This window comes from Typha latifolia, chromosome 11, assembly GCF_019914945.1.
Source record: "Typha latifolia isolate L0001 chromosome 11, TyphaL0001v2, whole genome shotgun sequence".
In the NCBI taxonomy this organism is placed as follows: Eukaryota; Viridiplantae; Streptophyta; class Magnoliopsida; order Poales; family Typhaceae; genus Typha; species Typha latifolia.
The window spans coordinates 996,569-1,022,374 of NC_133096.1; the positions used below are offsets into that span (position 1 = coordinate 996,569).

General features: G+C 37.7%; 2 protein-coding genes across 2 annotated transcripts; both read left to right on the forward strand.

Moving 5' to 3' along the window:
• Positions 1-3,259: 3,259 nt before the first annotated feature.
• LOC140798116 (gamma carbonic anhydrase-like 2, mitochondrial) lies at positions 3,260-8,536 on the forward strand. Its single transcript, XM_073151857.1, has 2 exons — positions 3,260-3,795; positions 7,981-8,536. Exons 1-2 carry the CDS (start codon positions 3,399-3,401, stop codon positions 8,355-8,357), a joined length of 774 nt encoding a protein of 257 aa, XP_073007958.1. The 5' UTR covers positions 3,260-3,398; the 3' UTR covers positions 8,358-8,536.
• Positions 8,537-15,216: 6,680 nt separating this feature from the next.
• LOC140798018 (LEAF RUST 10 DISEASE-RESISTANCE LOCUS RECEPTOR-LIKE PROTEIN KINASE-like 1.1) lies at positions 15,217-16,659 on the forward strand. The gene is made up of 2 exons (XM_073151736.1): positions 15,217-15,474; positions 15,686-16,659. The coding sequence occupies exons 1-2, from the start codon at positions 15,249-15,251 to the stop codon at positions 16,618-16,620; spliced, it is 1,161 nt and encodes a 386-aa protein (XP_073007837.1). The 5' UTR covers positions 15,217-15,248; the 3' UTR covers positions 16,621-16,659.
• Positions 16,660-25,806: the final 9,147 nt, after the last annotated feature.

A 25,806-nucleotide genomic window follows, 5' to 3' on the forward strand; every position in this document is an offset into this window, starting at 1 on the left:
AGCATCAGTAGACTAAGTAGCTTTAATTTTTGGCTTTTTAAATGTTGACCAGGAGGGAGTGAGTTTGACTCAATCCAGATGTTGTTGATCTCTTCATCTTTCAAATAGAGTAAAGCTTAGAGAAGTCTATTTTTGACACGTTAGCCGAAATAAATCTCAAATATTATACATATATATATATATATATGAGAAAAGTAAAAAGAGTGAGAAGATTTTATTTGTAATTATATCATTCAGAACTGGATCTAATTTTTTTCTCTAGTTTATCTAATTGTAAATATGATAAATCTTTCCAGTTTATCCACTCAACAAATAATCTTCTCACCTTTCATACTCATCTTTAATGTGAATAAAGTGCAAATAAAGTTAGATTTTTATAACTTAAATAAAACAATGGTAATTTTAGTGTTTTTCTATTAGAATTATGAGATGACATATGATATGTCCAAAATAAATCTTTTTATATCAAGTTTGAAGGGTGATCTCTCATCGTAAATAGCTCAACCACACTTAATTATGCTATGAAATAATTGAAAATTGAGAAAAAGGAGATCAATGCCATCTTAATAGGTTGCCAAAAAGTATTACTAACTATGTATCTTCACTATGACTATGTTTGGTGGTTTGGTAGCTTGGCTTGATTCGGTTGATGGCTTGACAGTGCGGTTAGTTGGAGGAACAGCGCGACGACTTAAAGTAGGTCTTAGTGGCGTTTGGTTCGGAATAATTATTCAGCAACATATATGACTTGAAGTCTACACTAGACAACTAAAAGCTTGATGTGACATAAGTGTATTTGTATCTAAGGAGGGTTGACCATTTATCTAGTCTATATCTAGTTTTCAGGCTTATGAATGATATAAAAAAAATCTATAGGTATTGAGGGATAGAATATTATCCTTCGCCGATAGGTGCTTTTCGCATTAAAATCTTGTACGTGTTTACATATTTTTCTTTGGTTCTTCAATTTTGAATAATTATTGTCTTCCACTAAACTTGTTTAAATTAACTCATGAAACTCATATTATATATTTTTATTGCATAAATCTTTTATCAATCATGCAACATTATTGGACTCGTGTTGGGTAATAGTATCACTAGTTATCTATTATTTGTGGCGTGATAATTTATAAGAGTGTATAATATGATATAATTTTAAGGCTTGGGCATGTAATATAATATATAATTTACTTTTAACATTTGACATATAAAGTCATTATTATCATTACAAGTGTGTCATGATAGTAAATTATTGGTTAGTCATGTGATTTTAAGTTACATATTTTATCATATCATTTTTATATTCATCATCTTTTTATAGAATTTTTTTTTCTGAATATCAAGCAGATCGTGGAGAAGCGACCTAGAATAGTTAGATTCCATTTTTATTTTTATTTATTTATAATCTAAATATAAGAGCTTTGATATTTGTTAGATACATAGATATGTATTTTAGAGACAAGCAATACACGGTCTAAGATTAGATATGGTTTTGGAGCAATGCTAAGTCCACCAAATGGAGGAAAGAGCAGGAGATATTTATTTAGCATTTTTGAGTTTAAAAAGGGAGAAAAGAAGGGAATTTAAGGCAAAAAGAAAACTATTTAGAGGAAAGGAGATTATTTAGACAAGAGAGGAGAAGAGGAAAGATTTAAAAAAAAAAAGGTTAAAATAGTGAAGGATGGCTAGGGTAAAAAAGAAAAAAAAAAGATACTAAAATAAGAAAGAATTAGAATGTAATTTGGGCAAGAGGGGGTAGATGGGTTGGGAAAGAATTTAATTTTCTAATATTTTATTTTTATTTTTATTTTTTTGGATGTGACTTGCCATCTTCTTTCTATCTAATATCACCCAAAAAATTATATAATCTCCCTAACATTTAATACTCGAAGATATTCTATTTTATAGTAGAAGGGTAATCTTGGTATTTAAAAATATTGGGTAAATATGCAATGGTAAGTTAAAATGTGTAGAAATAAAAATCATATTAATTAGTACAAATTTATTTTAGAGTTAGATAAAATATGCAATTTTATTTTATTCACAAATTGCTAAATATAAATATAGCACTAACTTATGTGTTTTAAAATAATATACTCAAAATTATGAAATTTGAAAAGTTTTAAATGACACCTATGGAAAGAAACCAAAAATTATATATAACCAATCTTATAACTTATTATTAGAGATTATTTTTGTGATCAAAAGTTGGTAAAAATGGTAAATGATGGTGGAGGGCTTTTACAATTTAATTGCAGTTAGTTTTTTGATTGAGCATATAAAATTGACTATATATTGTGCATATTAAAATCTATGATTATATATTAAAAAATTACATGTAATTAAATTATAAAGCCACTGTGTCAGCCATGCAAATTGAATTGACTCAAAGTTGGGATTTCTAATCTTTATTGCTATTGTTCATTATTTGTTTACTTGTGAATCTATATATTTTTATTATTATTTAAGAGCTTGAAGGTTAGATATGGGCTAGCCAAAAGGCTAACCATCTCAGAGGCACTTAGACCCCCACTAAGTTTTAGCCAATATATTAAGTCGCTTAGTTTAGGCTTTAAGCTATGTGCATCGCTGATCTATTGTTCCAAACTAAACGCCGCTGAGACAATACTCTAAGTCATCATGCTGCTGAGTTGTTTTTGAGCAAAGCCATAACATTTGTTTGTGGTCAAAGTTGATCCTTGATTATATGCACTAAGTCGTCGCACTGTCAAGCTATTTATCCAAGCTAATCACCGAGTTATTAACTGAACTAAACTATTTGGGCAAATCGTTAAATAATTTTCTTTATAATAATTTTTTGGGGTTGGAGTTAATTCCATAACTTCCTTGGTCATAAAAAATGATACCAATCAACTCTACAAGAGTTGATTAATGTACCAAGAACCCAATATTTTCTTTTGTTAATTAAGAGCTCAAAGGTTGAATCTGTGTTAGATAAAGAGTTAACTTTCTATAGATACAGAGACACTTAGGCCCCACCAAACTTTAGCCAAATAATAAGTTGCTTAGTTTAAGTTTTAAGTGTGTGCATCACCGAACTATTACTCTGAACTAAATGTTATCAACCGAGTTGCTCCTCAAAGCCAATCGCACTTTTAAGCCATTAACATAGTCAAACCGTTGAGCCAAGTCATCAAATTACCAAATAATTTTTGCTATAATAATTATTTGGAATTGAATTGATTTCATTAACTCCTTGTGTCATGGTAATAGAAAATGGTACCAGAATGGTTGGTACCAAGAACCCAATGTGGATCCAGCCCGGCCCAAATCCTGTTTCCAGTCTAATTTGATTCACTGTTATCCAATATGTGCGAACATTTTACTACTTTGTTTAACCCATCCTTCTCTCCCTCGATCTCGAGCAGCTCGAAGACATGGCGGCGTCTCTCGCTCGTCTCTCCCGCAAAACCCTCCAACCCTCTCGCCTCCTCCCACTTCGCCGCCTGCTATCTGCCGAATCCGCCGCGGCGGCCGCAGTGGCTTCGCCTCCACCGCCAACACCAACGCCGGCAGCGGCATCAGAGGATCGGGTGAGGTGGGACTACAGGGGCCAACGCCGTATCATCCCCTTGGGGCAGTGGGTCCCGAAGATCGCCGTCGATGCCTACGTGGCACCCAATGCCGTCCTAGCCGGCCAGGTCACCGTATGCGACGGCGCCTCCGTGTGGAACGGCTCCGTCCTCCGCGGCGATCTCAACAAGATCACCGTTGGTTTCCAATCCAGCGTCCAGGAGCGATGCGTCCTCCACGCTGCGTGGTCCTCGCCCACAGGTCATCGATCTCTCTTTTCTTTATATTTCTCTGGATCCACCGAAATATATCGCTTTTCTAGCTCCAAAATTTGATCTTGATACCTAGTTTGAATGATTGGGGGGACATTTCCTGGGAAAAGATTGTTTTTTTGCTACAAGGATTGTTATAAGTATGCAGTGTGGTACATCTTTTAGATCTCCGTTTTTATTTAGGTCACTGTGGTAGTTCCGTCCCTTTGAATGACCTAATTGGTTTAGATTAGATCGGTAGACTTGCCTAGAGTTAGAAATTGTGGTTGGGAAAGACAGCCATGAAGTTTTCCATATAGAACGCAAAATTGAAAGGAGGAAATTTGTTCCTCTTGAGCCAGATTATTTTTTGCTTTGTTTCAGCTATTAGAACTCTTATTAGTTCTTGGCAAATATTCCTGATTTCCCTCCCAGTTAATAATTTGACCAACATATCCCTAAGTACAGCAAAAATAGATGACTGGAATACATATTTAGATTTTCCTGACCTTACTTTACCAAAATAACCTTTAGAAAATTTGCCTAAAGATTCTATTATTCTAAACTGATGCAAGTATATTTAGGTCTCCGCTGTCTCATCCCTGAATCTAAGAGAGGCTAACATCTCTTGCCTTCTCTCATTTACTACTCAAATATAAAAATATATAATACAAAAAGAAACAACTCCAAATTTTTTTTGACAAACAGGCCGCAACCCCTGTTTTGTTGAAACTTAAAAATGTGGTAATCTTCCCGAAACAACTCCAAATTGTAGCATCCGTTTCTATTGTAAGAAGCCCCTTAGCTTTGCTTTCCAACTTGCGTCAGTTTAACATCTTCTCTTTATGTTCTCCTGCCAGCTGTATTGGCACCAACTTCAAAGATCCAAGGTTGGTAGCAGACTAGATCCTACAAGTGAGATTATAAGGATGATACCAAATGAAGCACCTTAAGTCCTTATGGTTGGTAGATAGTAATGATAAAAGTAAAGAGATTACCCACTTTAGGCTGAGAAGTCACATGTTGACAAGTTCAAGAAATCCTAAATTTATCAGTGAGATTGCAATGTTCGTGAGGTGTTGGACATACATCTGCCTAAACATAGGACCTTTCTTTGGACTTTATTTCCTAAGGATTAATGTTTAAGCCTTTAAGGCCAAGGGGCAAGGATGTCCTTACTCCTTATAATTTGAAAGTCCAACTTGTGAAAGATGCACTTCTTATTCAGTGAGGAAAGCTCTTCCATTGCAACATTTAATGATAGATAACAAAGGGTGGCAGTTTGATAACAGTAGAGGATAAGTGGTCATAAAAAGAAGTTAAAAGGCAATAATGTGTAGCTTAAAGTTGGCCAGCCTAATATTTCCAGGGGCACATGCTTATGAATTAGAGTGCTCTATGTTGTGTAAGAAATTCTCAAGAAAGTTGAGCCAGTTGCAAGGCATAGGTTGAAATTCTAATGATACAATAAGGTTAGCTTAAGAAATAAGAACAACAAAGCTCTTTAAGGTTAATGAAGGATCTTAGTGCAGGACCTGGGAACCACTTGATATGCTCCTAGTCTAGTCTGTGGCAAAAGATTCCATTTTGATGTGTGGCCCTAGTAATTCTGAAAGAAAATTTATCAAATAGAAAGGCAAGCTCTAGACAAAGAACAATATAATTCTGTTTTCCATTTTTTATTGGATCTTTTTTATCATAATTTTTACTTTTTAGCAGCCATCCAGTCATTGAAGAAGATCATTCAGAGAGTTATTACTTATTAGCATATGAAGTTTATCAATGTGGTACTTTAAACTTTAAAGTATATTAATGTGGTTATTGTTGGACAAGTACTTTCCATTTTTTATTCAAGATTTTCCCTATTTTTTGTGAATTTCTTCTTATGGAATACAAAATATAGAAACCATGTAAAAACTTCCATGTAACTTCTCCATATACTTATTTTTTATCTTTATTTTTAGAGGAAATTGTGGATTGGAAACATGGATTTTCTTAGCCATAATTATCCTTGTATTCTCTTAAGCTTATGCTAGAAAAAGATAACCTATAATATGGATAATACCTAATGAACTTTGGTTGATTGAAAAATTTATTGGCCTTTTTGTTTTAGTACTATAATGGATTAGGTTGTTAGGATTATTAAGGATTTCCTTTTCATTGGCATGTGCCATGTTAGCCGGCCGTGTTGACACAAGAAAGTGCCAAAAAACAGAGAGGGCGGAGAGTGATATTAGAGGAGAGGAGAGAGAAGACTTACCGCCTCGATCGTCATTCGCTAATACTGACCGTACCCTCATTCTTGACATGTCACTCTTTTTCCGTCATGGACTTCATCTGATTAGAAACAACACCTTAACCTTGGAATGCTTTGAAATTTCTGTTTATGATCTTTAGAACTTCAATGACGGCTTCCAGCAGTCTTTGTCTTTCTCTTAGACGATGTATACTTTTTATAGAGCCCAAAAGGAATTGAAACAACCCTGAAAACTTTTAAAGTCGAATCTAACATGTTTCCTTTCTTGCGATGCGTTCGAATGACCTGAAGACTGTTGGAACACCTAAGGGATCTATTCAAACTTGATAGGAATGCTCTTTGAATGATCAGCCTTTTTTCTCTCTAGTGGAATCCATTCAATAGCCATTCAAACGGATTTTGAATGCCTTGTCCACTTTGCTCTATGTTGGAAATTGCTCAAAGTTCGTTCAAACAGGTTTTGAACACTTAGCTCGCTTTGCACTCTGTTGAAAGACATCCAAACCACATTCAAACACATATCATACGCACCTTCGACACTTCTAGTCGGACACCTATGGGGCTATTCGAATGGCTCTAATGAACTTGATTTGATTTGCTTCCTTAGTGATTCCAGACATATTTATACCACAACTCATACAAGAAAAATCTAAACAAGAATACATAATTAACTTGGTTTGGCCATAAATTTACAAGAATACTAACAACGATAACCGTAATTGGCAAACAATACAATCTCAATATAGAAGTCGAAGAGAAAGCCTAGACTTCACTTGGTCTAGCTCTGAGGCTTTCCCTTGGCATCCAAGGGATCATGAGTTCAATTTACGGGAATAATTTCTTCGGTGATGGTGGTAAAGATGTCACTTCTTTTCTTTCTAGACCTCACATTGGCAAGAGCCTCACACATTGAGATGCCCCTTTTAAGTCCAAGAGAAAACTTAGGAAGAATTTATTGGCATGTTATCTATTAATAAAAAGGCTATTGTGTATTGATGATGGCAAGGTTGTCAGATATTCCCTTTATAAACCTCATGTCGGTAGGAATGTCATACATTGAGATGTCCCTCTATGTCCAAGAGAAAACCTATGAAGAATTTATTGTCCATGTCATTCATCAATAAATAGGCTTTTGTGTATTTTGACTGAATGATTTATGATTTCTAGTCAATGATTTGTACCAAATCTAATATTGATTTCCATTCTCGTTTTGGAATTTTGGACTTTAATTAGCCGCTTGATAGCAGGCATTATGCCTTTTCTGGTGAGAGAATTTATCCTAATATGTTAGTTAATGGATTGAAGAAAATTTATGCATGTATTTATGATTTCTTTGCTATTGATGAGTGCATCATTGATGTAGTTGTTGAGACATTAGATATGTATACATTGCTTAAACAGAAGAATCTTCACAGTTGTCCTCTATTAAGGATGTCTTGTCACAACTATGGGAGCTTGTCAATTGAGTTCTGTTTACTTGTGCTTTGAGTTTAGTGCTGTTTCAGGAGGTTGAGCCCAGTGTCAAAAAGCCTATCAAGGCCCAACTGGTACTCATTTTGACATGGCTAACTTTTGCAAGAGAGAACTTGCAAAAACATCCTGCATTGTTTTTTTTTTTATGAATATGCAGAAGTGCATTCCTCTGCCATACATTATATGCTATTTAATAGATGCTGCTGTCAAGGTCTTAAAGTTACCATGTCACTTTTTCTTTTGAGGGCCTTTCTCCATTAATTCCTGTTGATGATTGAATATTTTATTAAATTGTGACTTCCTTATGAAATCCTGTTTACAGAAGATGCATAATCTCATAAGAGGTGTTTCATACCTTTTGTTTTTTCTTGGATCCTATTACAGCTATTTTTTCCTCCTGACTTTGCACAGCTAATTCGGTATATCCAGTAAACATCTCACCCCCAGCACTCTCTTCTTTTACAGGACTTCCAGCTGAGACATTCATTGAACGATACGTGACAGTTGGTGCATACTGTCTCCTTCGGTCTTGCACAATTGAGCCCGAGTGTATCATTGGTCAGCACTCCATTCTCATGGAAGGTTCCTTAGTGGAGACCAACTCCATCCTTGAGGCCGGATCTGTGCTCCCCCCTGGACGACGGATTCCAACCGGTGAACTTTGGGCTGGTAATCCAGCTAAGTTTATTCGGAAGCTAACCCATGAAGAGATCTTGGAGATCCCAAAGCTTGCCGTCGCTATCAATGATCTGATGCAGAACCATTTCTCCGAGTTCCTTCCATATTCGACAGTTTATTTGGAGGTAGAGAAGATGAAGAAAGCTTTGTCTATTCCTCTATAAAAGCTACATTCTCGGTCGCTTTTGTTGGAAAAAAATAAGCAGATCAGGACAAAATCTTTAATTTTTGTAACTTAAATCATTATCGTTTGCTTTGTTTACGAATCTGCAACTATGAATGCTTGTGAATGCTTTTCATGAATGATGACTAGAGTTTATGCACTCAAACTGCTTGAGAAAAACATCATTGTTATTATATCGGTGATGGCCGATCTCTAGCAGAGAGCTTCTGACGTTATTTCAGTTTCTGAAGCTTCATAGGAATCTGATTACGTTGGTCTGTAGCTATATTTAGCATCCAAAAAGAGACCAGGAATGGTGAGAGAAAGAACGATATACAGATTGAGTCTCTTTTATAATCACATTACCAAACATATACTGTTTGCAAACAAGATCTATTTATTAATCATATGTTGTATAAATATGTAGTGCATACAAACACAAAGTGCCCAAATATTTCACTGCATTGGGAATGTTTAGTAGGGGAGACTACTCATGCTAATATACATATATATAATGTATGCACGATTAATTAATTCACACAAACATAATGGAATAATGCTTAGATGGTTGAATTCTTAGATTCAAATCTCAATAGTATCAGTTTAAGTGGGACATATATATATATATACCACCATTAAGTGCCTGATTGTTTAATGGTTCGACAGAGTTTATTGATTGAATTATATACCCCTTTATGCTTGTCAATATTAATTAATCTTTACCTAGATGAGCATGTTTCTTTAGATACAACATCCAGGGAAACATGTATTTTTTAATGTTCTAAAGATCCAGATTACTCAAATAATATCTATACCATTACTTGTCTTACTAAATTTTAATTTTATATGGACAATATAGAAAGGTTTTATTCAAAGTTTTGACATGTCTATCAAAGTAATAGACCCTCAATATCTTCTTCACATTTCCTTGTGGACCACAAGACTAGCATCTACCTAATATGGACCAACTTACTCTTGAATCAAATTAAATAACTAATGACGTGATCACGTCTCTTCTTTATCAAGGTGATTTTGTTCATGGTCTACCATCTCCAAGCAGTAGCAAGTCAAATAAGGGGACTAAATCTCTGAAATATATATATATATATATATATATATATATATATATATATCAAAACTTATTAGTACTATTCTTTTTAGCCTACACTCTACTATGCAAGCTCGAAGCCATGGAATAAGAAGGCATCATACGATGAACAAAGTGATGGAAATCTTCTCCCAAACTACGATCACTTTCCCAAAGCGATGCAAGTGTTCAGAAGTCAAGAAATATGGCCCAATCCTTACAGTCAAATCCTAGGCACAGGAGGCTATGCCACTGTGTGCAAGAGGACTGCCCTGATGGCGATGCAGTGGACGTCAAAATGTTGAAGGAATCCAAAGGAAACGAGCAACGAGGTCGCAACTCGCAAGTAGCAACTTAATGTCTCTTGTGGAGGCAATTTGGAGTTGTAAATAGCAAGTGGATGCTTATATTAAAATATAAAATATAAAAAGGGTTAAATATAGTTTATCACATTTTACTTACGCCTCAAATTACTTTACCGTTGTACTTTAAAAAGTATCAAATCTATCTTTGTACTTATGATTAAATTGTGACTATTAATTTTTTTTGTCAAACCTAATTGACATCGTCAAAATAACCAAAATATTTTCACGGTGTTTGTTAGATAAAATATACGAATTTTTAAGAAACTACAGCTAAAGACTAAAATAGTCATGACGCTTAGTTAAACTTAGCAGAAAAATTAACAATTTTATTTTAGTCATAAGTACATTGACTAGTTTAAAATATTTTAAAATACATAGAAATAAAATAATTTTAGACATAAATATATTTAATTTATATAAAAATTATTATTTTTTAACTACTTAAGTTTTTTGAAGTAGTTTTTGAGTTAATATATATTGTCACGGGACGGTGTTTAAATACTGTCATATCTATATTTGCTGGAAGATATAAGATATAAAAATTATCTTTTTTTAAATACTTAATTTTTTAAAGTGGTGGGTGAGTTATTAGTTTATAGTGATAATTGTGAAAGTGAGGTACGGATGTAAGGTGCCAAAGAATACTAGCAGTAGTGAAGATTATTTTCCACATGCTATATATGAACATCTTGAGCAACCTAATTTTCCCATGTCAAAATGCAAGTTTGATTCTGAGCAAATATTTTATTTTTGATACATTTTACTAAGTGTTTTTCTAAAATTAAAAGTATAAAACGTGCATGCATGAAATATAAAGGTGATTTACACCAAAAACATAGTGTGCTTTTATTTTTGTGGTCAAGCCCAATTTGGTTTTCTCTTGTATGTTATGTTTTTATTTTTCTATTTTTTTTCTTTGTCCTCACTGGGTGGTGATGATGAATATTTTATTAATCTAATCAGATTTATTTTTTCCTACTATTGATGCTTGATGATGACTTTTGGGATTCCAATGGGCATAACCCAACGTTCGAAATGCCTCAATCGTGTCTGAACGCCTGAACCGAGAGTGCAGCCCATCCAATGGTGTTCGAATGCTGAGCCAATATTGTTTGAACGCCTGACATTAAGCCACTATGTTAGGGTTAATTTGAATTATTTAAAATTTTTAGTTAGTCTCTAAATATGTGGAAATTAGCCATTTACGATTATAAAAGACTGTTAACATTTCTATCTTCTCCTACCTCATCTCTCTTAACATTCTCCTTCGATCCAAGACTAACGTTGTCAAGTTGACGCTATTCCCTTCCTTTCTAACTGTCGATGCCCCTAGTCTAGTAAGGCCGGCAATCTTCTCCCTCCTCTCTCATACCTTAGCCACTAACTAGCTCTTCCCTCCTCATCCGTTGATCCATCTTTTTCTTTAGAGCTGATCATCTTCTCTCTCTTCTTTCTTTCTAAATCATAGATCTATCTCACGCCAACATCATCTCTATTATTCATTTCGCTCTCATACTATAGATCTCACTATCTTTATTAATTCTACTACCAAATCGTCCTCACCATCACATCAAATAAACCATCTTAGCCTAGTAAATAATAATTAGTATCAAAGTAGTATATCCTCAGATTACCATGGCCACCACTAAATCTATGGCAGTAAGGCACCCTAAGGAGACGTCTATGACAGTCTTTGAAAGGAGAGAACCAAATCCCAACTCACTAATAGTAGTCACTTCCATAACGTCGAGGTTTGTAGATTTGGTTCAGATGATGAGATTGATGCAAGCCTCATTTCTGGATTCACAGGCCTGGATTCTAGCGTGGCAACAAGCTATACAAGCCTCAATTGAAGCATTGATGCAAGTCGTCATTGACTCGCGGCTTTATCACAAGGCATCAAAGATTCTTCTTCGCAATCAGACCCCACCACCACCTCCTTTAGGTGATGGAAGATTATTGAGGCATACACCGCCACCAATGAAACCCTTGCTGTCCCCACCAACAATGGGCACCAACCATAGGCCAACAATTGTGATTGCTCCAATCTGTGAAGCAATTTTCCCACTTCCACTACCATTGAAATCTTAAGAGGATCTGGTGCAGACCAAAGACCCATGTCTGGGTAGCTTTATCTTGCCCATGCCTATACTAAGCCAATTTGGATCATCCCCTTGCATCAAAGCCAAAACCTCCACCACATTGACCCAAGTTTGGATGCAAACCAACCGAGGGTCTTCTCAAACTTGGCCATATTGAAGATCGAATAACACTTACCAACAATGGATCTGCACCCATTGGCTCTCCAAGAAGTGGACGTCGTGCTTGACACCCCATGACCCTATGTTTGGGACCAGTCACTTTTTACTTTGCAGAGACGTGGCTAGACTAAAACCGGAATGGGCAGCACGTGCGGCTCGATGGGATTGGACACCAACGATGCCACCTTACAATAGATGGTACGACTGCCTAAACCACCTTGGCCAAATGAAGAAGCACTGGAGTTGCTACAACCACAGGCAGTCCACGAAGGATAACTTCTCTAATTTTTTTTTTACTTTGAGGACAAAGTGAGCAAAAGCATAGTGGAGTAATGTAATCCTGGCCTAATCAGGTTACCTCATAGGGGAGATTAGATTCAGTAAGACAAACTAGGTTATCATTGTGATTTTTATTTTGGCAATAGTAGTCTCAGGCTATGACATTCAAACGGTCACATCCCGGGGTTCAAACGTCACAGCCTTGTCGAATAATAAAGCTCTTGATTTTGGTCTTCGAACGACCACAATCTAGTATTTTGAATGACATAGTCGCTAAGTGCTTTCAAATTTTGGCATTCGAATGCTGTTAGGCCAATGTTCGAGCACCACAATCACTGATTGCTCTCCCTGAACCTAGGTTTAGCTTGTCCAATTGTGTTCGAACACTGAGCTAACGTCGTTCGAATACCTGATGTTGAAGTGGTGGTGCTAGGGTTAATTTGAATTATTTTAAATCTTAGTTAGGTTCTAAATATGTGGAAGGCAACCATTTGTGATTATGGAAGAATAATAACATTTATGACTTCTACCTCATCTCTCTCAACCTTCTCCTTCGATCCAAGGCTGACATCGTCAAACCAATGCCATTCCATTCCTTCTCGGCTGCCGATCCCCCTATTCCAATAATGTTGGCCATTTTTTCATTCCTCTTTCAAACTGTTGCTATTGGCTAGCTCCTCCTTGCTCATTCGTCGATCCCCCATCTTCTTTAGGACCGATCATTTTCTCCTAATTTTTTCATTCTAAATCACAGATCTACCTCACGCCATCATCATCTTTATTATCGTTTCCTCTCCCATTCTATGGATCTCACTATCTCTAATAATGAATAACTAAGAACAAAATTACAATACTTTAAACTTTTTATTTATAGTTTCTACTTATATCTTTCTCGTTTGAGATCCGATTAAACTCAGTTAGAATCATAATTGCCTTATTTATTTCATCTTCGAGATGGCATGTTGTATGTCCAAAATAAACTATTGATTATAAAGTTATGACCTTGTATTTGAATTGTTTAATATTTTATTTAAACACCGAGTATTTTAGCATTTTTAACAATATAAGTCACTTAATTGTATAATATTTTATTTAGAAAAAGATAATTAGAATTTTTTCAGATATATTGCTTGCCAAAATAAAAACATTAATAAAATCAGCATCTTGACTTATAAGCTAAGCATTAAACTAGTCAACATTTCATCTTCTAAGTATAACGCAGACGATGCCGACATAGCAAACCTACACCCCTCTTGTATTAAGTTTGAGGTAGATTTAATTTGGTATATTAGAAGAGTACTAATCTGGTCAAAAACTCTCGTTTGTGTTCCTATTTGGTAAAAGTAAACGCTCTGCCTTCTCTTCAACTGCCGTGCTCTCTGCTTCACGACCTCAGCTATAATTAAAGCCAAACGACGTCAACTCCTCCATACTCCATTGTTGGCCTAAAAATTAATCGACCAAAGAGTAAGACAATCCTCCTCCTCTCTTTGACTTCCAAAACATTACAATACCTCCAACGTGAAACAAAAGAAAAAGAGTGCATGATCACCAAATTATATATTAAAAAGTTTTTACTACTCCCCCAAATAGATTACATCAAATGCACTCACAAACTCTTCTCCTCCTCCTCCTAGTCCTTCTCCTCTATCTATCATCCATACCACCTTCTCTATCCCAAAGCAACTACTTAAAATGTCAACCAATCCCCTACTCATGTGGAGATATCCACTTCACCCCCCAGTATCCTTTCAAACTCCACGGCGTTGGCCAGCCGGACTGCCGCCACGGGGATTTGTACCTTACGTGCAACAACAACTCGACGTTACTCATCAACATCAACGGGTTCAGCTACCAAGTCAAGCATCTCGACGAGGCCCTCCGAATTATCACCGTCGTCGCCGTTCTCTTCGTCGACCAGGCTTGCCCTCAGCCGTACTACACCACCACCTTCAACACCTCGGAGTTAGAGTACACCTCCGAAGACGTCAACCTCACCGTGTACTTAAACTGCACCGAAAGGCCCACGTCGACGTTGCCGTCGTATAACATCACATGCTTGTCGGGCCTCGTCGAGCACCCATCGTACTACGCGATCGGCGAAAACGGCAGTTCGGGTGCGGCGAATAAGTGCAGCAAGGTGACAGTAGTTCCGATGACCCGGAAGGCAGCGGAGAAGTTAACGAAACCGAATTCGAGCTTTGGAGATGCGTTGAGCGAGGGGTTTGTGCTCAGATGGATAGCTGGTAAGTGAATGGTGCGATGTTTGTATTAATTCTGGTGGAGTTTGTGGTCGCTATTATATCTCTCCGAGTAATTTTACTTGTTTTTGCCCATATTGGTCGTTTCATCGATCATGTCCTCCAGGTAATAGATGCTTTTATCCAGAATAAACTACTTTATTCCGGTTCTTATTCCACGTACTCTTTGTTCGATCTCTACTACTAGAAGACAAAAGATCACTTCAAAATTTTCAATCTTTTAATTGTGTTTGTTGATGCCCAAGGAGGAGTCCTGCTTTAGGGGACTCTACATGTGGATTAATTTGAACATCAACAAATTAATGCTTATTCTTGCTCTTTTATAATTTAATTGCATCACTCGCTAAGTAGATTATTCATGTGATCATTGTGCCTTTTTTTAAGGTGATCCTCCTCTTCCCCCACCACCTAATGGGAGTACTACTGACAAGCCAAAGAAGAAGAAAGTAATAGGTAACAAAATTTTCTATATTCTACCATCTCAGATCATTTTCATTCATCAATTAATCAGACCCAATTACTAGCATAAGTGATTGTCTAACCTACAGTAGTTGTATACGTTTCTATTCTAATAGCTATATATATATTTTCCTCTGCTCAGGTCTCATAGTGGCCGCAGTTGGGAGCTCATTGCTTTGCATGCTATGTTTTGTGATCTATATACAAAAGAAGAGAAGAAAGCGTTCCCTCTCGTCGAAGCTCCTCGACAGGGATTCTCCCCGGGAGGTTCATCCCAGTGACGTAGAACTGGGCAGTAACCATTACCAGACCCGCCTCTTCTTCTACCCCGAGCTCGAGGAGGCCACCGATGGCTTCCACGCCTCCAGAGAACTCGGCGAGGGAGGCTTCGGCGCCGTCTACAAAGGCATGAGCGATTCTAATAGACGTCAAAGGACAATTACAGAGATAATAATGTACATATGTATAAAATATGAATATAATGAAGTAGAAAATCTTAATTAGATATAAGCTGTAGTGATTCTATAATGGAAGTAATAACTATATAAATTTTCTAAAAGATTTAACTTATTTAGTTAGTTCGAACCTCAAAGAGCTCCGTTTGTTTGTAATTGTAGGGAAGCTGCGAGATGGTCGGACGGTTGCAGTGAAACGGTTGTACGAGAACAACTACAAGCGAGTAGAGCAGTTCATGAACGAGGTGGAGATCCTCTCCCGCCTCCGCCACCAGAGCCTCGTCAGCCTGTACGGCTGCACCTCCCGCCACAGCCGCGAGCTCCTCCTCGTCTATGAGTTCGTCCCCAACGGCACCATCGCCGACCACCTCCATGGCCCCTTCTCGGTCAAACGCGCACTCACCTGGCCCATCCGCATACGCGTGGCCGTCGAGACCGCCGACGCCCTCTCCTACCTCCACGCCGTCGACCCCCCCATCGTCCATCGCGACGTCAAGACCAACAACATCCTCCTCGACGGCAGCTTCCACGTCAAAGTCGCCGATTTCGGCTTGTCGAGACTCTTCCCGACGAACGTCACGCACGTCTCTACGGCGCCGCAGGGCACGCCGGGATACGTTGATCCGGAGTACCACCAATGCTACCAGCTGACCGACAAAAGCGATGTCTATAGCTTCGGAGTGGTGCTACTCGAGCTGATCTCGTCGAAGCCGGCCGTGGACATAACGAGATCGAGAGACGAGATTAATTTAGCAAACATGGCCATGAGGAGGATTCAGAAGTGCGAGTTAGAGAAACTCGTCGACCCGGAACTCGGGTATGACTCGGACTTGGCTATAAAGAAGATGATCACCATGGTAGCAGAGCTAGCTTTCAGATGCTTGCAGCATGGCGGGGATATGAGGCCGCCTATAAGAGAAGTTCTTGAGGTGTTGAAAGGGATAGAGAGGGAGGGATATAAGGTTGAGGATGGTGAAGCCAGCGACGAGATTGAGAGAGATTGTGCGGGGTTATTGAAGAATACGGCGCAGTTTTCGCCGGATTCTGTTATTCATGAGTGGGAGAGCAGGACAACTACATCAAACAATAGCACGTAGGAATAAAATATAGCGTAAAGTGAAAAATTATGAGTAAAATGTTCGTTGTAATGAATTTCGAGATTAACCATACTTAAAAATTAATATAAATATTCACTAAAATAACACTAAAAATAAAGAATAAGGATATACTGTGCTCACACTAATACTACTTGTTATACATAACCTAACACTAGTAGTCGAAAATATTCTTACATTTCATGTGTGATATTATCTTATGAAATAAAAAAGAGATTAAAAATAATAACAATAAAATTAGAGTTTTATATGGTAAGCCTTCTTAAGAAATATAATTATGAGGTAATAAGAAATATAACATTAAATCATCTCGTATAAAAAATTCTAAAAAAATTTATATATGACATAACATCTCTATGTATCTCTCTATGAACTATTGCATATCACCAAGTACTCTCAGTGTGCAACCACAAACCTTTGTTTGCCAACTAAAAGATTAGCTCTCTATAGTTTTATTTAAGATTCCAAACTCTATGTCCTTCTCTTAATTAAATTGAGATATACTTCTAATCCTATTAGTAAACTCCTAAAGATATTTATATAAAAAAAAACTACCTATTTTTAGGGATATACATACAATCTCATCTTTAGAATAATATACTAGCAAATAAACGATTGTCTAAAAGTATATATGCACACACAAAAAAGATATTATTTTTATTATATCCATTCATGTACAATGCACTACTTGAGGTGCATCATTGCTCATTTTATATTTCCACTTGTATAACTCTCATCTCTGTGAAAAATTAAGGATAAAAATGCCAACCACTGATTTTATTTCATGGGCAGCATGCTTTTCACAAGGTATGTTAAAAATACAATGTGTTTTTGCAAGCGTAATCTCTCCGTAAGAGTTTGTTTATTGTTAGAATAATTTTATTTTCATCCCCTAAATTTATAATAATTTTCTAAACTTCTTTTAGTAGTACATGATTACCCTTTTAAACTATTAAAAATACCTCATTTGATTCATACCTTTTTTTAGTTCACGAAATTATTACGTACCAAAAAGATTTAGTGAGTCGTTATAAAAAAGAATAATAATTCAGGGGTTGAAAAAAAATTTTATCCCTATCTTTTATATAAATATTGGCATGCATTTTTACCGGCTAAAACTAGCATGACACATTATTGCATCATATTTAGGCCATCATAATTACGACATCACCTTTAGGGTATATAGCATGGGCAAAGTCACATAGCGGAGCCGCCAAGGGCCATCATGGGACTCTAAATTAAGATTTTTATTTATATTCAATATAAGAATTTTTTAAAAATATTTCTATTGATAATGGGTCCTCTCTAAATAAAATAAACACTACTTGGAATCAAACTTATCTTCAAAATAATTTCACATCAAGTTTGATTATGAGCGATTCAATAAGATTTATAAGGCTCAAATAATTTCTAACTCGGTTCGAGCTCGAGCTAAAAATAAGTCCTTTATAAGAAAAATAAGGGGTCATATTATAAAATCCTTCAAAATAGGGTTTTAGTCAAAATAATAATAAAAATGCAGTGTTATGTGAAAATTTTTTATTAAAGAATTTGATAATTGTACTTGGACCCTCTGAACTATTATTTATTCCCACATAGACCTCTACTCTTTTTTTTTCATGACATATCGACTCCATAACTATGAAGAATCTCTAAAATGCCCCCTTTTATTAGTAACTCAATAGCTTTCTCTTTTCGCAACGCATCGCCTTTCCTTAACTTGGGCGATCATGAGCTTCTTCATAGGGTTGCTACTAGAGGCATTTGAGAGTTTTAGAGTTACCCGGCAGCCTTAGTTGAAATCTGGGCTCCACTGCAGTTATTATAAAAGTAATATGTGAATGGCATGCCATTAATTTTAAGTACTACAAGCAATTATTTTACTTTTATTTTGAGAGAAAAGCAAGAGAAAAGTTTGGAGTAAAAGTATCATTTTATATTTGTTTTGTTAAGACAGGCTGCGAACCGAGAGATTTTTTATAGTTTAGGATGTGTTAAAAGAATGATGAAATGCATGCGGAATGGGCAATAATTTAAGTGAGATCTTAGTGTAAATATTTTTGAAAAGAAATGGCTGTCTAACTTTGGAGAGGTGGAGGAAATGAATTCACTTGCTCGGTTATGCCTACATTTTTAATATACACATAAACTCGTCCATATACATTATCGTTGTATATATAAAGGAACGATGACATTTATGGAATGTGAAATAATAAGCAAGACATTATCGTCAACCATTCCAAATTAAGTCCTCCATTTATTTAAATGACAGCCAGAAGGCAAATAATAGTAGTCTTAAACATAGTATATAGGTTGTCAATGCATGACGGGATATATCCTCAGAGCTCCGGTGGTTTGTGATGTCCACCACCGATGGGCGGCTGTCCTTCTCCCGGCCCATGGCCACCGCGCATCCACCCGTCTTTCTCGTACTTCTTCTGCAAGTAGTTGATAAAGTCCACACAGTAGGGAATAAGTCTCTGCGGCTGACCATTATGGGCTTTAACGAGGGGCCGGGGACCGACTTCGCAGCGCTTGAACAGCTGGTTGACATGATCGGATGTGGTCCAGTTGTAAACGGAGAAGATCATGATTTCCGGGCACACTCGAGGGAGTTTGCGGAATTCTTCGCAGGTGCGGGGTGAGGGCTGGCATCCCCACCGGAGGAAGCCCTTGAGGTCTCTAATAGTTTCCGGGTGGCCGACGTATCCCCCGCAACGGTATATGATCTGATTGCGGTCGACGCGTGGCGTCGCGTTCTCTCCGATGGCTTTTGGGTGCACCTCCACCATCGGCTGAACCGGCTTGGGGACAGAGGGACGCGGCGGAGGTGGTAGACTGCTATAGTCGGAGAAGGCGTCGCCGGCGACGTGGATATTGACAACATTGGGAGGGAGCTGGTATTTGAAATGATGGGCAACACCAGGAGGGACCTTCTTGAGACCCAGTAAGGTCCAGCCTGCGGCAAAGAGGAGTCGCCAAGATAAGCTCCACCACATTTTGACTCTCTCTCTCTCTCTCTCTCTCTCTCTCTCTCTCTCTCTCTCTCTCTCCCAATGGTATGTTGTTTAATTACAAAGGAAAGATGAAAATTACGGAATGAGAAAGAAAAAAAAACAAAACGGCAAACAGTCTCATTAACCTTCCAAATTAAGTCGTCCATTTATTTAAATGCCAGCTAAAAGAGAAACGATAGTAGTCTAAACATGGTATATATGTTGTTAACGCATGATTGGATACCCTCAGAGCTGCGGTGGTTTGTGATGCCCTTCTCCTTGCCCGTGGCCGCCGCGCCGCCGCCCGTCGTCCCCGTACTTTTTATGCAAGTAGTTGATGAAGTCGACACAGTAGGGAATAAACCTCTGTGGCTGGCCATCATGGGGAGTCGTGAAGGGCCGGGGACCGGCTCTGCAGCGCCGGAACAGGCGGTTGACGTGGTCCGGCGTGGCCCAGTTGTAGATGGAGAACATGACATCCCCGCACACTCGGGGGACTTTGCGAAATCCCTCGCAGGTGTGGGGTGAGGGCTGGCATCCCCACCGGAGAAAGCCCTTGAGGTCGCTGATCGTCTCCGAGTGGCCGAGGTATCCCCAGCAATGGTATATGATCTGCTTCCGGTCACGCGGCATCACATTCGCTCCGATGACTTTCGGGTTCACCACCATCGGCGGATCCGGCTTGGGGACAGAGGGACGCGACGCAGCTAATAGATTCCTATTGTCCGGGAAGGCGATTGATTGGTTTTGGGCTTCGTCGCCTGCAACACTGGGAGGAAGAAAGGTCCAACATACGGCAAAGAGGAGTCCCCAAGATAAGTTCCACCACATTTTGACTCTCTCTCTCTCTCTCTCTCTCTCTCTCTCTGTGTGCGAATCGATTGTAGATATTTTTCATTCTTAGAGGAGTGCTTGGAGTTATGTATATACAATCTACGTTATTTGAAATCAATTGCGGTACAAGTTTTTTGAGTTTAATTTGTCTGCAGGTATGCGTTTAGTATCGCAATGACTTCATTTAAGTCGAGTATTATAGTTGATCTGAGAGAATCCGGCGTTCTCAATTAAGCTAATCACGAAATTAAATTGCTCATGATCAAAACAAGCTTTTAATTTGTAAGTATGCGTATATAACTAGCACAATGCTAACTTAATATAGAAGGTTAACATTAACTAAGCCTATGGATATCGGTAACTAGTTTATTAATTGTTGAGAAATAATACCTACTCACTGTGCCCCTTAAAAATCCAATAATGAACATATCCTTTTATTACTTACTAAAAATCCTATTTACATATCTATGCATATACCCCCTTAACCCATAATATGACAAATCTAAACAGCTAGCCACATTTGAAGAATGTCCATATATAATCCAAGGAAAAAGGAAAAACATATACAAAGCAAATATCAGAACTTTGGAGAGGTATAAATATGCATGCAATAACCCTTCTTTTTGTTGGGTTTATTTAGCCACGTTGGTTTGGGCTAGCCCCATGAGGTGACGTACTTGGCCAATAATTGGTTGAGTGAGACTTTTATGAAGGGGTACTTTTTGCTCATGCCACTTAGTGAAAAACAAGACAAGAAAAATGAGATTTTTCTCTACATACAACAAGGGTTTGCAACTAAAAGATTTCTTGGTTGGGATCAAGACACAAAGATTTTCTTCTTCACATCTACAAGGGTTTTCTTACTTCAAGAAGGTTTGGGTTTCTCTATTGGAGGTGTTATCTAAACTTGTTAATTTGAAGCTAGGGGTTATTGGTTTCTTGTGGATGGTATTCTTGTGACTTTGATATACTTGTTGTGGTGATCTTCTTTGTACCAATTCTCTTGATAGTGGATTCAAATTCATGCTCTGTGAGTTTTCCCTTTGAGAAGGGTTTTACACATAAACATGGTGTTCTAGCTTTCTTTGAGACTTGGTGTTGTTAATTGCATATGTTTCTTAATTGGCATCAATTTTAACTTTCATTGTCATAGATCTCTTAGGTGGGAAAGAGAGCTCCTTTCCAACAAATGGTATCAGAGCCTTAGTTAGTGCACATAAGGTGTTTGATAAAATTCCCTAGAGAGCTATGGAAGTGAATACAAGTGGAATGATGAGCTTAAATGGTGCCAATTGGAGGACATGGAAGGGCAAGATGCTAGACTTGCTTTATTGCAAAGAAATGCATGCTACATTGGAAGGTGATGATGCTAAGCCAAAGGATATGTCGGAAGATAAATGGAAGCTCTTGAACCGACAATGTGTTGGTTTTATTCGGCAATGGTTGGAAGATAATGTCTACCATCATGTGGAGAATGAGATATCGGCTAGCACATTATGGAAGAAGCTAGAAGACTTGTATGAGAGAAAAAATGCAAATAACAAACTTTATGTCTTTAAGAAGTTTGTTAATTTGAAGTACAAAGAGGGCACACCAATGGCGAATCACTTGAATGAAATGCAAAGTTTAGTGAATGAGCTTGCAACCATGAAGATGGTATTGGATGATGAATTTCAACTACTTTTACTCTTAAGTTCTCTTCCGGAAAGTTATAAAACATTGGTGGTTACTCTCACAACAACGGCATTGGACGGAGTAGTGACAATGAACATGGTGAAGGCTAGATTACTTGAGAATGAAATAAGAAAGAAGAATATAGATTCTTCATACTCGCAAGTTCTTGTTTCGAAAAATAGAGGGAGGAGCAAAAGTCATTTTTCTCACAATCGTGATAAATCTAAAAGTAGATCAAAGTCAAGAAAAGGTATACATTGTTACAATTGTGGCAGACCCGGCCATATGAAGAGAGATTGCAAATTTCCAAGAAAGAAGAATGAAAAGAAAAGTGAAAGCAAACAGAGGATAATGATACCACCGCGGTTTCGGATGAAGAATTGATGATATTATCCGCTTGTGACGAAACTTGTATTGCCATTGCAAACCAAGACTTGAATTGGATTATTGATAGTGGAGCCTCATGTCATGCTACCTCAAGGTTGCATTTCTTCACTTCTTACAAAGCGGGAGACTTTGGTTTTGTGAAGATGGGCAACAATGGAGTTGCAAAAGTTGTGGGCTTGGGTGATATACATCTTGAGACTAGTTTAGGCAATAAGCTAATACTCAAGGATGTTGGGGAGATTGGATTAATTCTGAATTTAATCTCCACCGGCAAATTGGACGATGATGGTTTTGAAAATCGGTTTGTTAATGGAAATTGGAAGCTACTCAAAGGTGCACTTATCTTAACAAGGGGGAGAAAATGTTGTTCACTTTATCAGACTCAAGCTAAGGTGTACAATGGGTAAATTAATACCATAGAGAAAGAGACATCTATGGATCTATGGCACAAACGGCTTGGTCATATGAGCGAGCGAGGCCTCCAAGTACTTACAAAGAAAGCACTCATTTCCAATGTCAAAGGTATGCCATTAAACCGGTGTTCTCATTGTATTATTGGAAAGCAAAGTAGAATTTCATTTTCACATACTTCTAGTAGAAAGCATAATTTATTGGAGTTGGTACATTCCGATGTATGTGGACCCATGAGAAAACAATCTATGGGTGGTGCATTTTACTTTGTCACTTTTTGTAGATGATGCTTATAGAAAGGTGTGGGCATATACAATGAAGCACAAGAATGAAGTATTTGGCATTTTCAAGCACTTTCATGCAAAAGTTGAAAGGGAAATCGGAAAGCTTTTGAAATATATTCGGACGGATAATGGTGGAGAATATAGAGGTTCATTTGAAATCTATTGCAAAGAGCATGGTATCCGATGTGAGAAAACAGAAAGCGATACTCCTCAACATAATGGTGTGACGGAGTGGATCAATCGCACTATTTGTGAAAAAATGAGATGTATGTTGTCATATGACAAATTATCAAGATCATTTTGGGGAGAGGCAATGCGGACCGTATGCTATTTAATTAACCGGTCTCCTTCAAAGCCTTTGAATGGTGATTATCCGGAGAAAGTATGGACCGGTAAAGATGCCTCTTTCAAGCACTTGAAGGTATTTGGGTGCAAAGCTTTTGTTCATGTTCCAAAAGGTCAAAGAAGTAAACTTGATGACAAGTCAAGGCCATGTATCTTCTTGGGTTATGGAGGTGAAGAGTTTGGTTATCGACTTTGGGATCCAAAAACTAAGAAGTTAGTTAGAAGCCGAGATGTTGTGTTCTTTGAAAACCAAACTACTGAAGATGTTGACAAGGTTGAGAAGCCACAAGCTAGTGAAGGTGAACTTATTGATTTGAGGCCTATTTCTCCTCCGGTGATTCATGATGAAGGGGGAGATATTCAAGAAGATAAACATGAAATGTTTGGTGAAAATCCTCTTGAAGATTCTAGTCAACAAGGAGAACCTACACATGAGCAATTTTCTCAAGATCAACCTCCACTGGTACCGCAAGTTAGAAGATCTATAAGGGTCTCACAACCATCAAGAAAATACTCTTCTAATGAGTATGTGATGCTTAATGATGTTGGAGAGCCGAAAACATTTCAAGAAGCAAATATGCATGAACAAAAGGACAAATGGCAAAAGGCTATGCAAGAGGAGATTGATTTTTTGCATAAAAATGAGACATATGATTTGGTGAAGCTACCAAAGGGCCGAAAAGCTTTGAAGAATAAATGGGTGTTCCGATTGAAGAATGAAGGTTATAATCAAGTCAAATACAAGGCATGACTAGTTGTTAAAGGCTTTGAGCAACGGAAAGGTATTGACTTTGATGAAAAATTTTCACCGGTTGTTAAAATGTCTTCTATCCGGATTATTCTAAGTCTTGTTGCATGCCTAGACTTAGAATTGGAGCAATTAGATGTCAAAACCGCTTTCCTTCATGGTGATTTGAAGGAGGAGATCTACATGGAGCAACCCCAAGGTTTTGTTCATAAGGGCAAAGAAAACTTGGTTTGCAAACTAAAGAAGAGTTTGCATGGATTGAAGCAAGCACCTCAGCAATGGTATAAGAAGTTTGATGGTTTTATGATGAGCCACAAATATAAAAGAACAAATGCGGATCATTGTGTTTATGTTAAGAGGTTTGCAGATGGTGATTTTATTATTCTTTTGCTCTATGTAGATGATATGCTTCTAGTTAGCAAGGATGTAGAGAAGATCAAGAAATTGAAGAAAGATTTGGGTAAATCCTTTGATATGAAGGATTTGGGACCGGCAAAGAAAATTTTGGGCATGGAAATTAAACGTGATAGGAAAGCAAAGAAGTTGTGGCTATCACAAAAGAAATATATTGAGCAAATTCTAAAGAAATTCAATATGAATAATGCCAAGCTGGTTGGAACACCATTTGCGGGTCATTTCAAATTGAGCTCAAAGCAATGTCCTTCAAATGAGAAAGAGAAAAATGAAATGAAGAGTTTTCCCTACTCCTCCGCCGTAGGGAGTTTGATGTATGTGATGGTTTGCACAAGGCCGGATATAGCATATGCGGTTGGTATGGTTAGTAGGTTTCTCTCTAACCTAGGAAAAGAGCATTGGATAGCCGTGAAGTGGATAATGAGATATTTAAGATGCACTTCTAATTTATGTCTATGTTTTGGAGGTGGAAAATCTCACTTAGTGGGCTACACGGATTCCGATATGGTCGGTGATGTCGACACTAGACGGTCTACTTCGGGGTATATATTTACTTTTGGAGGGGGAGTCGTATCATGGCAATCAAGGCTTCAAAAGTGTGTTGCTCTTTCTAGTACCGAAGCGGAATATATAGCCGCTACCGAAGCTTGCAAAGAAATGTTGTGGTTGAAGAACTTTTTGCAAGAATTGGGTCTGGAGCAAGATGGATATGTCATCCATTGTGATAGTCAAAGTGTCATAGATCTTAGCAAGAATGCAACTTATCATGCTAGAACCAAACACATTGATGTCCGCTACCATTGGATCCGGGATGTTTTGGAGAAGCAATGGTTGAGGCTTGTGAAAATATCGACGGACTATAATCCATTGGATATGATGACCAAGGCTCTTACAAAGATGAAGCAAGAACTTTGTAGAGACTTGGTGCATATTGATGTTTGGTGAGTATTGGCATTTGGCATGAAATTCACTAAGAGAATGAAGACTCCCCTCATGGGTCTAGAGGGGGAGATTGTTGGGTTTATTTAGCCAAGTTGGTTTGGGCTAGCCCCATGGGGTGACTTACTTGGCTAAT